This window comes from Cricetulus griseus, chromosome 5 (genome assembly GCF_003668045.3).
Source record: "Cricetulus griseus strain 17A/GY chromosome 5, alternate assembly CriGri-PICRH-1.0, whole genome shotgun sequence".
Classification (NCBI taxonomy): domain Eukaryota; kingdom Metazoa; phylum Chordata; class Mammalia; order Rodentia; family Cricetidae; genus Cricetulus; species Cricetulus griseus.
Genome location: NC_048598.1, coordinates 61,030,935 through 61,044,104, shown reverse-complemented (window position 1 = coordinate 61,044,104; position 13,170 = coordinate 61,030,935). Strand labels below are relative to the sequence as shown.

Genomic DNA, 13,170 nt, shown 5'->3' with positions numbered 1-13,170 from the left:
GGAATTAAGGATGATGGCCTAGATTTAGACTAGTTTCAAGACCAATAAATTTATGAAATTACTATCAAGCTGGGGATGATGAAAAGTTACTGTATTGGTTGAATAAGAATAGCCCCCACTGGCTCATATATTTGAATGCTTAGTGACCTGGGAGTAGAAATGCTTGAAAAAATTAGAAGGCTGAGGAAGTGTGGCCTTGTTGGAGGAACTGTATCACTGCTCTCTCTCTCTCTCTCTCTCTCTCTCTCTCTCTCTCTCTCTCTCTCTCTCTCCCTCCCTCCCTCTTCCTCTCTCTGCCTGTGGATCATTATACATCTCTCAGTTACTGCTCCAGTGTCATGCCTGTCTGACTCCCACCATGATGATCATGGACTAAGCCTCTGAAACTGTAATTGAGCTCTCAATTAAATGCTTTCTTTTATAAGTGTTGGTCATGGTGTCTCTTCACAGCAATAGAACAGTTACTAAGTTTTAAATGACTTTGTCACTAATTGTTACCAATAAAAGGAATGCATATAGATAAGAGGTAAGAAAAGTTTAAAAATCAGATACATAACCTTCTATACAAAGAAGTTGAGAGAAAGTCTAAATAATAAAAATTTCCAAACCGTGAGTGGTGCTGGTCTGTGGTAGCATTTAAAAATAAAAAATCAATCCAAGGGACTGAGGAGATAAGATGACTCAACGGGTAAAGCAATAGCAATACATGCCTGGGTGCCTGAGTTTGAATCCCTAGGCTCCATATAAGAGTTAGATACATAGCATGAGCTCATCTTTAATCCCACCACTCTTAGAAGCTCAAGGGCCAGCTAGCCTGGTATATGCAACAGGAAAACAACAGAAAGACTCTCTGAACCAAGATGAAAGGCAAGGACTGATACCTGACATTATCCTACACATACTCACTCTCTCTCTCTCTCTCTCTCTCTCTCTCTCTCTCTCTCTCTCTCTCTCTCTCACACACACACACACACACACACACACACACACACAGAAACCAAATATCATAATCAGAAGGGCTGAATTGCAGAAGACTAGGAGATTGCTTTTCACTTCTGCTTTAGGCTCTTGCTTTCTCCACATTAAAAGAGGACAAACTGCTTCCCAAAGCATATTTATATCTGAGAATGCCATCATGCTGGGAAGGGAAGAATTCCTAATTAGAAAATTAATGCCTGGATTTCATCTTCATGTTAATGTAGCTGACGAGTGGAGTATAAGTGTGGGACTCTAAAATCATGTTGTATTTTGGAAATGTAAACAGCTTTAGCAAGAAGAGGAGATGAACCCCTGGCGAATACCAAACAGAGGGTTAGAACAAGATCAGCTGCTGGAACAGATGTGAGGAGACTTAACTTGGTGTCTTTAGGGCTTCTACACCAGGTGTATTTGCTTGGCTTCATATACAAATGAATACAGAAATCTAAAAATAGACTTAGTAGTTTATCATGGACTTTGAAACTGTGGTGTGTGTGTGTGTGTGTGTGTGTGTGTGTGTGTGTGTGTGTGTGTGTGTTGGACAGCATGTGTTCTATTGGATCACTCTGCTTTATTCTCTTAAGACAAGGTCTCTCACTGAATCTGGAGCTGGGCTGGCAGCCACCAAGCCCCAACACTCCTCCTGTCTCTACCTCCTACAGCACTCGGATTATAGGCAAATGCACAAACATGTTCACTTGAAGTGCTGGGGGTTTGAACTCATGGGGGTTTCCTCATGATTGGGCAACAAGCACTCTCTGAACTGTATCCCTAGCCATCAAATATATGTACATCCATGCACATATACATGACACAAGGTCTCACTCTGTAGACCAGACTGACCTATAACTCAGAGAGATCCACCTGCCTCTGCCTCCCTAGTGCTGAGATAGAAGACATATGCCACCAACACCCAAGTCAAATTTCTTTTAAATGACCATTTCCTCCAGTATATACCACCAACTGAAGTATTTTTTTAAATTTGAAGTTATTTTGAATAATATATGTGTATATATTACACATATATATGGTATCATGGGATTTTTGATATATGTGTAAATGATATAATGTTACTATCAGGTTAAATTGTCTACTCAAGCATATCTCTATGGTGAAACATCACAAGTCATTTCTCCTGGCTTTTTGAAATATACAGTACATTATTATTATGTGTAGTCATCCCACTGTGTTAACACGCCAAATCTCCTGGTGTTCTTTAGATGGTGGGTTGCTTCTGGAGACAGGGTCTCACTTTGCAGCCCAGGTAAACTGGAATTTACTATATGATCCAGGCTGGCTTTGAATCCCGATCTGTCTGCCTCTTAAGGCAGGGATTACAGGCATGCACCACCCTAGATGGCATACATCAGAACTTCTGGTCTCTATCCCATTAGTCAACTTCTCTGCCTCTCTCTCATTCTGTTCTTACAGTCTCTCGTGACTAATACTCTACTCTCAAATTCTATGAGCTCAACTATTTTATAGACAACATATGAGTGCTGGTACTTACCTCTTTGTTATGAGCCTGTTTCACCTAACATGATGACTTCTGGTTCCATAACACTACAAAAATGAAAACATTTCATTCTTCTTTGAAATGAAAATATATGTTTACACCAAAAAAATCATAAAGGATGGTCCTTCTTCAGTATGGAAACACTGCCTAATTTTAAGCTCAATGACTACAGTTTTCTTCTAGTCTTTCTAGTCTGTTCTATTTTCCTGAGTACTTGTTTGAATGCAAGTAGCATGTTGTTTGGGTGACTGTGGCTTTGAAGTATACTTTAAAATCAACGTGGTCACTCCTGTTTTGTCTTTTTGGTTCAAGACTACTATGACTATTTAGGATCTTTTGTGGTTCCATAGAAATTATAAGATTACTTTTCTATTTCCATAAAGATTGCCATTGCTGCCCACGGTGGTGGCGCTCACCTTAAATCCCAGCACTTGGGGGGCAGAGGCAGGTGGATCTTGTGAGTTCAAGGCCAGCCTGGTCTACAAAGAGTTCCCGGACAGCCAGGGCTGTTACACAGAGAAACTCTGTCTTAAAAACAAACAAAAATGTCATTGCCATTTTGAGAGGGATTGGTCTGAATATGAATTGCTTTGGGTAGTGTGGCCATTTGACAACATATTAACATATAAATCTTTCTAACACGGGCTATCTTTCCATTTATTGTGTCTTCAATTTCTTTCATTGATATAGTTTTCATTAGTGATCTTTCACCTCCATGTTTAAATTTATCCCGAAGTATTTTAGTATTTTGCTGTAACTACTGTAAGTAGGTTTCCTACTTCAGAAAGTTTTGTTGATGTTATGTAGGCATACCACTGATATCTTCAAATTGATACCACACCCTACAACTTTACTGAATTCTTTAATTCTAAAGAGTTGTGGATCATATCATCTGTAAAGACAGACAGTTTCACTTCCTCTTGTCCAGTGTGAATTGCCCCTTCCTCCTTCTTCCTGCTTAGGTACTGTGGGTAGAATGTCCAGGACTCTGTTGATTATAAGTGGTGAAAAGTGCACAATTTTTGTCTTGTTCCATATATTTCTTATTTTGTTTTTTGAGACAGGATTTTTGTGTAGCTCTGGCTGTCCTGGAACTTGCTCTGTAGACCAGGCTTGCTTCAAACTCAGTTATCGCTCTCCTTTGCCTCTCAAGTGCAGGGATTAAGGGCACCCTGGCTTATTCCATATCTTAAAGAAAAAGCTTCTCATTTTTTCCCCATTCAATACAATTCAAGCTGTGGTTTCATATATGGCCTTCTCTGTATTGAAGGACCTTCATTTGGAGTATATAACATGGATAGTGGAGGAGATGGTTCAGCAATAAGAGCACTTTCTGTGCAAGCATGAAGACCTGAGTTCAAATTCTAAGTACCCATGTAAAAAGCTGGGGTTGACTATAACCTCAGCCCTGTAGGACACAGATACAGGAAGATCCCTGAAGCTTGCTTCATGTCAGCCTAGCTTCAGGCTTGGTGAGAGACCCTGTCTTGTGGAAATAAGTTAGAGAATGCCATAACAGGATACCTGGCATTTTCATCTGGCCTCTACATGTATGCATAGGCCCACATACACATAAATATGCATATAGCACACATGTACATACATACATATGGACACACCCAGAGAACATTAATGAAATGAAGCAGTATCCAAAAGAGAAATACAACATGATTGAACATATGTGGAATCTACAGAAATCAGCATTGTAGAAACAGCACAGAAGCTGTTACCAAAAGCTGAGTGGGATAGGCAATAGAGAAGAGGGTGGCATAAAGTTACGGTTAAAAAGGAAGAGTATGCCTGGAGTTCTCCTGAACAATAAGGTGATTCTAGCCAGAAATGTCTTGTATGTTTCAAAATTGCTGTGAGAGAATTGTTTCACCTCTACAAAGCAATAAATGACCAGCTGATGGATAGCCAAATGCCCTGATTTGATTGTTACACAATGTAGGCCTGTATCAAACACTGCATAGTACTGATGAACTAATAAAAGTATTGTTATCAAAGTACAAATACTAAAGTAAATACATAAGCTGGGTGTAGTGGTTCATGCCTTTAATGCCAGCACTCAAGAGGCAGAGACAGGTGGATCTCTGTGAGTTTGAGACCAGCCTGGTTTACATAGTGAGTTCCAGTACAGCCAGACTATGTAGGAAGCTGATAGATAGATAGATAGATAGATAGATAGATAGATAGATAGATATAGATAGGATAGATAGATAATGCACACTATTAGTACAACTGAAAACAGTATCAGTTATGATAACAAAACAATGTATTGAGCCAGAGAGATGACTCAATAGGCTAAATATCTCCCACACAAACAGATAGACAACATGAGTTACATTCCCTGAAGAGAGAAAACAAACTCATTTCCAAAAATGTGTGGACAGACCTCCCCATGTGCACTGAAGCACATCTCCCCCTCCTTCCATAGGGAATTTCCTGATTTTGGAAAATACATTGTAGTTATATGAGCAGTGTCTTCTTAGCCAGGCCTGTTGTCACATGTCTTTAGGCAAAGGCAGTTGGATCTCTCTGAGTTTCTAAGCTAGCCCTGGTCTATACTGCAAGTTATTTGCCAACCAAACCTACCAGATGAGGCCCTTTCAACAAAGATGAGGAGAAAAAGGAGGGGGCAGTGGAGGGAGAAGAGGAAGAGGAGGAAGAGGAAATCAAGATGGTTCCATGGGTAAAGAAACTTGCTACCAAGCCTGACTCCCACAATTTATACTCTGGCCTCCACATGTCACCCCCTTCACACACACACACACACACACACACACACACACACACACACACACACACCAAAAAAAAGTTATAAAAGAAGAAAAATTTCTGCTTATAGGAAATAAATGCTAATATATTTAGGAATAAAGGGCCATGATGTCTCCAAACTCACCATGGTTTCATTCATATATATATGGTTTACATAGTGAGTTCCAGGATAGCTAGGACTATGTAGGGAGCCCTTATCTAGATAGATAGATAGATAGATAGATAGATAGATAGATAGATAGATAGATAGATTAGATAGATAGATTACATACACACAGAGATAGATGACAGGTAGATAATGCACACTGTTAGTACAGTTGTACAGTATCTTAACAGTATCAGTTATGATAATAAAACAATGTATTGAGCCAGAGAGATGACTCAATAGGTCATATATGTATATATGCAGATGCAACATATATGCAATGAACATATATATATATGCAGACATACATACATACACACATACATAAATATAATTGAAAATAATAAAGCAAGGTGTCAAAATATAAACAACTTCTTAAGTTGGGTGATTGTTATATGGAAGATTCTTGAATTTTCAGGCAACTCTTGTGTAGCTTTAAAACTCCGTAAAATTAAAAACTAAATACCACATTAATGAATTAGTAAAAGAGTTCAACAGGGCTGGAGAGATGTCTCAGTGGTTAAGAGCACTTGCCGCTCTTCCAGAAGACCCAAGTTCGGTCCCCAGCACCCACATCAGGCAGGTTATAACCACCTCTAACACCAACAGCGGCGGCTCTGACACTATCTTCTTTTCTCTCCATCAATGCTTTCACACATGTGGTACCCCCCCAACCACACACACACACACACACACACACACACACACACACACACACACACACACACAAATCAGAGTTCAAGATGAACAGGACATTGCAACCAGAGGCATCAACCCATTAAAGTCAGCAAACTATGAAAAGCTTGCTGTGACTAAAAGGGATTGTGGCTCATTTAGAGAGCACTAGCAGAAAGGATGCCACACTTCATTTGGGAAAATTCAAGAGAAATTGACAAAAGAATTATTTACAAAGCTATGAGGAGTTAGACTACCATTTAGCCCAAAACGTTTCTTTCAAACTCCTTTTTCTTGCAGGGTCACTTGTGATGTAGAACTATAAGAAAGGTAGAATCTTTCATTTCACATGAATATATCCATATGTTCTATCAAGTAAATACCTATTTCTTATATTTCAGTATTCTGCATTTCAATTATTAAGAAAATACAAGGGCTGAGGTGTAGAATAGCTCATTCGATTAAGTGCTCATCATATAAACATACTTACTTGGGTCTGATTCCAAGAACCCATATTGAAAAGATCCAGGTGTGATGGTAAACACCTGTATTCCAAGCACTAGGAAGGTGGAGACAGGTGGCTCTGGGGACACATACCAGCTAGATGAGCATATTTAGTGAATTCCAGGCCAGTGAGAGACCCTGTTTCAAAAACCAAGGTGGACAGCACCTGAGGAATGAGACACCAAAGATTGTGTTCTGGCCTTCACACTTGTACACATGCATACTCAGAAGCAAGACTGGAAGTAGATTTGCAATTCTTAGAAGACCTAATAGTGACACCTGCTGGAACAAAAAAAAATACCAAAATCAAAACTAAATCTTAAAAATTTTAGAGCAGTCCTGTTTCTATTAAATTGGGAAGGAATTTGCTGTCTTACCAGACTAGTGCAGATGATAGGCAAATTAAGTGAGCAGAAGGCTCTTTTACATTCTCATGTTTGCAAATAAAATTGTATTTTCTCCTTTTAGGATAAAGTCATTCTGGGAACTGATTACCCCTTTCCACTAGGTGAGCAGGAGCCTGGGAAGTTGATAGAGTCCATGGGAGAATTTGATGAAGAAACAAAGGTATGTGCCTTAAACCTCAGTCTTCTTGCTCAGTTGAACAGAGAGACCACTATACTTTATTTGCCTACAATTCTATCTTCTGAAATAGCCAGTCTATTAAAACAAGTCTTAATATCTTAAAAATAAGCCCAGTATAACTAAATGCATAATCCTCTGCCTTCACACATATACACGCACACACACAAATAAAAATTTTTAAAAAGTAATCAATGACTCTATCTACTAAGTACTTTATCAAGCCAGTCATGCTTTAAAATAAAACTCCTCTCTCTCTCCCTTTTTTATTCAGGATAAACTCACAGCTGGCAATGCCTTGGCTTTTTTGGGTCTTGAGAGAAAACTCTTTGAAAGTCAAAATTAGCCACAAAAAAAAAAAAACAAGAAGCTACATCACCTCTGTCTTTGAACATGAGTCGCACACACATCGCTAAAACTGTTTTGAATTATGGCACCTAAAAAATGGAACATTCTCTTCAGGACAACACAGGAGGATCGGAATTCAAGTTCCAGGCCAGTATTGGCTACTTGAGACTGTCTTTAAAGGGGGGGGGGGTAATATTCCCAAATACTCTAACTTATTAATAACAATGTTTCATAAGGTTTTTATTCTGAAATGTACTGAGAAGCAGTACATTGCTATCTATGCAAATCAAAACTATTTAATTTGGGGAGATTAAATTTAATGTACAATTAATGATCTACATAGAGAAAATCCAACACCAGCCTTATTCTATAAGGCTCAGGTGGGTTCTGTATTTTGATCAAAGAAATGGGAATTGTGCCCAAATAATCTGTGTTTTCCAGATGTAACCATCTCCAATAGTCTGGTCATTCACTGGAATATTTTTGTCTTTGTAAACTACACACAGGTTATGTGCAAACTCAACTGTTCCAAAAGCTAGTTAAGAAAGTAAGGCAAAGCTCATGGAATAATTGCTGAGTGATCAAATACAAAGCTCAAAGAGACTTAACCAAAATTTATTGTACTCTCCCAGGTCTGGCAGATCTTAGAACTTGGGCTGAGCCTGGGAGGACAGATGGACACTTCTTTCAAAAGTAAAGAGATGGTGAGCTGGGCATGGTGGCGCATGCCTCTAATGCCAGCACTCAGGAGGCAGAGGCAGACAATGGATCTCAGAGGCTAGCCTGGTCTGTGCAGCAAGCTCTAGGCCCACAACCAAGGTTACACAGTGAGACTCTGTCTCAAAAACAAATAAGTAAATAAATAAGCAAATAGAAGAGGGAAGATGGATCAGAAGAAAAAGTTATGGGGACAGAGGTGTGACTTCAGAGTGGATGGAACTTGTTCAAAAGGGAGTTTCATCTGTAAGTTTATTTTTACCAGAGCAGGAGGTAGAGTGAGCTCTGGGTAGTGAGTGGATGACATCACGATACCCTTGTTCCAGGCCCATACTGTTCCACCAGAGTCACTGCACAGGGACTTAGGCCTGGAACAGGTAGCAGGCAGCGTCTCTCCTTCACATCAAATACTCTTTCCATAGCACATCCTTTCCACTATACTACAAAGCCAGGCTCACTATTAATGTGCACCTTGTGGTGGCTCTTCAACAAAGAAAGAGATCTAATTAATACTCAATGATTCTCGTCCTGTTATTTTCACCATCTGTGCTTCAATATCCCCTTCTTCTTCCTGCTCCTCTTGTAGCTTTCTATAATTTCCCCCAACTATCACTCTACTCACAATTTCAATCTGCCTTGAAAGAAAAATAAAGTTGAACAAAGCATATGTTACTGTTTTTCTCCTTTACCAAATATTCGGGAGAAATGCCTACTCCTTTTGAAATATTTCATATTGAGCACTACACACATAGCATTTTTTATGAGTTACTTTTGTTTCACTCTGACCAAAAAGAACACACAAAAAACTCAAGGGAAGTTTCAGTCCCTTGTGGTGGGGGAAGGCCTAGCAGAACAGAACAGCTCACACCACTGTGGGAAAGCAGCAGGAGGAGAGAGCGCCTATTGAAGTGGGCTTACTCATTTTTCTTTATTTCAGTCTGGGACCCAGCCCATGTGACAGTGTCACCCACATTCAGGGAAAGTCACTGTCTCTTAGTCCTCTCTGGAAGGGTCTTCACAGACACACCTAGAAGTGTGCTTTAGTAATTTCAAGATTAACAAAAAATCCGGGCCAGGCGGTGGTGGCGCATGCCTTTAATCCCAGCACTTGGGAGGCAGAGACAGGCGGATCTCTGTGAGTTCAAGGCCAGCCTGGGCTACAGAGCAAGTTCCAGGACAGTCTCCAAAGCAATACAGAGAAACTCTGTCTGGGGAGGGGGGGGGGGAATCCAGGAAGGAGCTGCCCAAACCAAAACTGAAATCTAGAAGGGCATCATGCACCACCCTCTAAGCTGCCTGCAGGGACTCTAACAATGTTATACACTACCTAGCCTCCCAGACTTTCCTTCGAAATCTGTGTGGAGGCTTCTATTGTGAGAGCCTGTGCAAGAAAGCTGGGAACTTGCCGAAAATGATGGATGGGGCAGAGTGCAGAATGTTCTTCCCATAAGGTGGCCTTCTAGAAAGAATTGTATAAACTATAAGTGAATACACTTGGAAGCAAGGACATGAAGGGAACACTCTGGTCTGTCCACATTCTCTCTGTAAGAAAGTCAAAGGCCTGTGAGGAGTATTCTTAGCTCTTTGCACATGACCAAAGACGATAATACATAATGCCAGGTGTATTCCCTTGAGATAGTTGCTTAAGCTAACTGTAAACATCATCTCATGTTTTGGTTGCTTTAATAATAAAAATGAGAAATGCTTTGTTTGCACTGCTCTTGAGCTCAAGTACTAAGGGTCCCCTGGTTAGCCCCACATATCACATCTTTGGAATATCCTTCAATCCTCAGGCTTAGCCTCGGTGGCCACAAGGTGAGCTGACATCTATGATTCTGCAACTCTCATTTTGTTTGCCTGCAAAACTAGCATCATGAGAACAACAGCAATGTCTGCTTCCTGCCTGAGCGGAGGCTGAGCCCCTTGGACCACAAATGGAGGCACCTCCTGGGGGAATTTCTTAGAAAGCCCTGTGTTAGTTCTCTACTTAAGGGAAAGTCTTTCCAATTAGTTTGCATCTCTGTATTTTGGAAGTTGTGATGAGTGGGGTCCCACTGATTCTAATGCCTCAGAGTATTTTCTACTGTCCTGGTGCAAGATACTTGGCTTTTTTCTTCTTCTTCTTCTTAAAGAAGTCTCAAGTATCCTAGCCTGACCTTGAGCTCAATTCATGATGTAGCCAAATATGCCCTTGAACTTCCTGTCCACCTCACCGGGCCCCCCCCGTCCCAACCCCCCACCAGCACTGGGGTTACAGGCTATGCCACCATGCCCAGTTTGCTTTTATGCGGTGCTGGTTTAGAAGCAGGGTTTCATGCATCCTCAATACCGCCTCCCAACAGAGTAGCCACACCCTCCTGGGTTCTTTTTATGCACCTGATCTCTTCAAACACCATGCTAAAGCCTTAACTTTGAACACCATCCTTTTCTGACCAAATTACTTTTCAAATCTTCTCTGCTCTTTCGCTCCCTGACCTCAATATAAAACTGGTTAAAAGCAGTCAGGAGTGCCCATTCCAAAGCTGGAATAAGGGTCTGTCTTGAAATTTTCTGCTCCAGATTAACTAGTCTATTATCAATAAGTCTAGTTTCCCATAGTCTTAGGGCACAGACAGAATGTAGGCAACGTAACACAAATGGCCTCTAGTCTCCAATTCTTCATAGAGTCTCTGTTCCCAGCTACAGGCTCACCCATTTTCACTAGCTCTCTGCCAGAAATTGTCTGCATAACCCCAAGGATTCTAGAGCTGGTTTCTCTACATCTTCCTTCAAATCACTTTTTCATAACCACAGTCAGTTAAAGAGTCAGCAACAACTCCACTTCCCTGGTACCAACTTTCTCTACTAGTTACTCTTTCATCACTCACCACTGTAATCAAATACAATAGAAACAACTTGAGCTAAAAGTTCTCTTCCAGCTTAGTACCAGAGATTTCAGTCCAGCATCACAGGTACAATGGGGTGGAACACAGTAGCTCATGCCATGGTGACCAGAAAGCAGAGAGGATACCTATGGTAAGGAGGGTTTTCTTTTCCCCTTTATTCTATGGGGTGGTCTCACTTGCATTCAAGAGGGGTCTTTTCCTGGGCAATTTCTCTCTGGAAAGGCCCTCACAGACACATGTAGAATACTAAGAAACCTGAGAAAAGAGACAGTAATTTCCCAGGTAACATGTAGCACTTCAGTGTAGCACCCCGAAACTTCCGGTAACCTAGTAAATGCTCATATTCATCTTCACAAGAACATTTTTCCGTATGCCAGGGATGCAGGAATGTTCTAGGCACTGGATGGGGGGTAGGTATAGATGTAAACAAAAAGGATGGAATTTCTTTCCTGCAATTGGAAAAGTGAGAAACATTAAGGAGGGAGGAAAGAGAATAGAGGATAAGAGGAAGACCAGGAGGACAGAAGGAAGCTTCTCTTCCTAAATACCTGAAAGGCATTAAGGAAAACCTGACAGTGACTAGGAGACAGATGGGAAATAAAATATTCAGTTGTGGAGTCAAAGAAAGCCATTCTCAAGAGGACTTGGAGACTTAAATGACAGATGGGTTAGCCATGAAAAGCCTTCCTGCTTGGTAATAGTGCAAAGGTGCTTGGGCCAGGAAGGGATTGTGGCTGGAGAGTGTGGACAAGTGAAAGCAGAAACAGATGAAGCCAGAAATTTAGCTAGATCAGTAGATCACAGCGAAGCATTTAGATTTTTATATTGATTCTCTCAAGAAGCTGTCCAAAATAAAAATATGGTATAAATTTAAGCCTTGTGGCAGGAAAAGTCAGGGCAAGAAAGATTACTAGGGATGGAAGTAAAAAGAGGGAGATTCTTAGTGTAAAGCAGCAAGATCATATGAGGCCAATTATAAAAGTGGTACAGAAAGCCAAGGTCAATTTTGTGTTATCAAAAAGGAATGAAAAGGTTGGGGCTGGAGAGATGGCTCAGCAGTTACAAGCTCTTCCAGGTCTTGTGGAGGGCCTGAAGTTCAGACCCCAGCAGCCATTATCTGGCTCACAACTCCAGTTCCAGGAACTCTCGACACTGTCTTCTAGCCATTGTGGGAACCATTCATATATATGGTACACATTCATACTTGCAGACACTCAACCATACACTTAAAATAAAAATAAATGCTTTTTAAAAAGAATGAATGAGGCTTAACAGATTAATAAGATAGTTCAGTGGATAAAGATAACTGATGACCTAAGTTCAATCCCCACAATCCATATGGTAGACAAGAAGAGAGTCCTTCAAGTTGTTCTCCAACCTCTACATGTGTGCAGCAACATATACAATTGTTTTTAAAAAAAAGTTTAAATTCTGTCATCTATGGGCAGACAGATCTAATTCTTCCTTCCAAATCTGCATAAAGTTTGTTTCTCTTTTTTATGGTATCACCTGAGACACTTATACAATGTTGGAAGAAGTCAATGGAGAGGACACTGCCTTGCTTTGTCCTGTATCTTAGCATCTCAGTATCATGCTGACTGTGGTCTTCTGTAGATACTGTCTGTTGAGCTGAAGAAGCTCTCCTCCATTTCAGTTTTCCCCCTCTTTTTCCTCATTAGGAATGGGTGTTGGAGGAAGGCACTTACTGTCACTTTTAATCAATCTAAGGCACAATATGTGCAAGATCGTATTTAGATAGCTGTTCACAATAACCACCTACAATAATTAAAACATTAGCATAGTATGGTGGAGCAGGCAGTAGGCTGAAGGCAGAAACCCCAAAATACTGACAAACAAAAGCCTCAAATTTAATTACAAACACACTAGCCCTTTTATTCATTTTTTAGGGATTTCTTAGATAGGGTCATTTTCTTTTAGTTTATTGTGCATGAGTGTGTGTCATTGAAACAGGTGAAGGACAGAGGGCAACGTGTAGGACTTGGTTCTTTCCTTCTACCAAATGAACAGTGATGATAAACAAA

The 13,170-nt window shown here is 40.5% G+C and overlaps 1 protein-coding gene across 1 annotated transcript in view; it reads left to right on the top strand.

The window, feature by feature from the left end:
• Acmsd (aminocarboxymuconate semialdehyde decarboxylase) overlaps positions 1-7,524 on the top strand; it is a 40,001-nt gene extending 32,477 nt beyond the window's left edge. Inside the window, exons 9-10 of the mRNA XM_027417766.2 lie at positions 7,065-7,163; positions 7,453-7,524. Coding sequence (XP_027273567.1) covers positions 7,065-7,163; positions 7,453-7,524 — 171 coding nt within the window. The remainder of the gene's footprint in view (positions 1-7,064; positions 7,164-7,452) is intronic.
• The last annotated feature ends 5,646 nt before the right edge of the window (positions 7,525-13,170 follow it).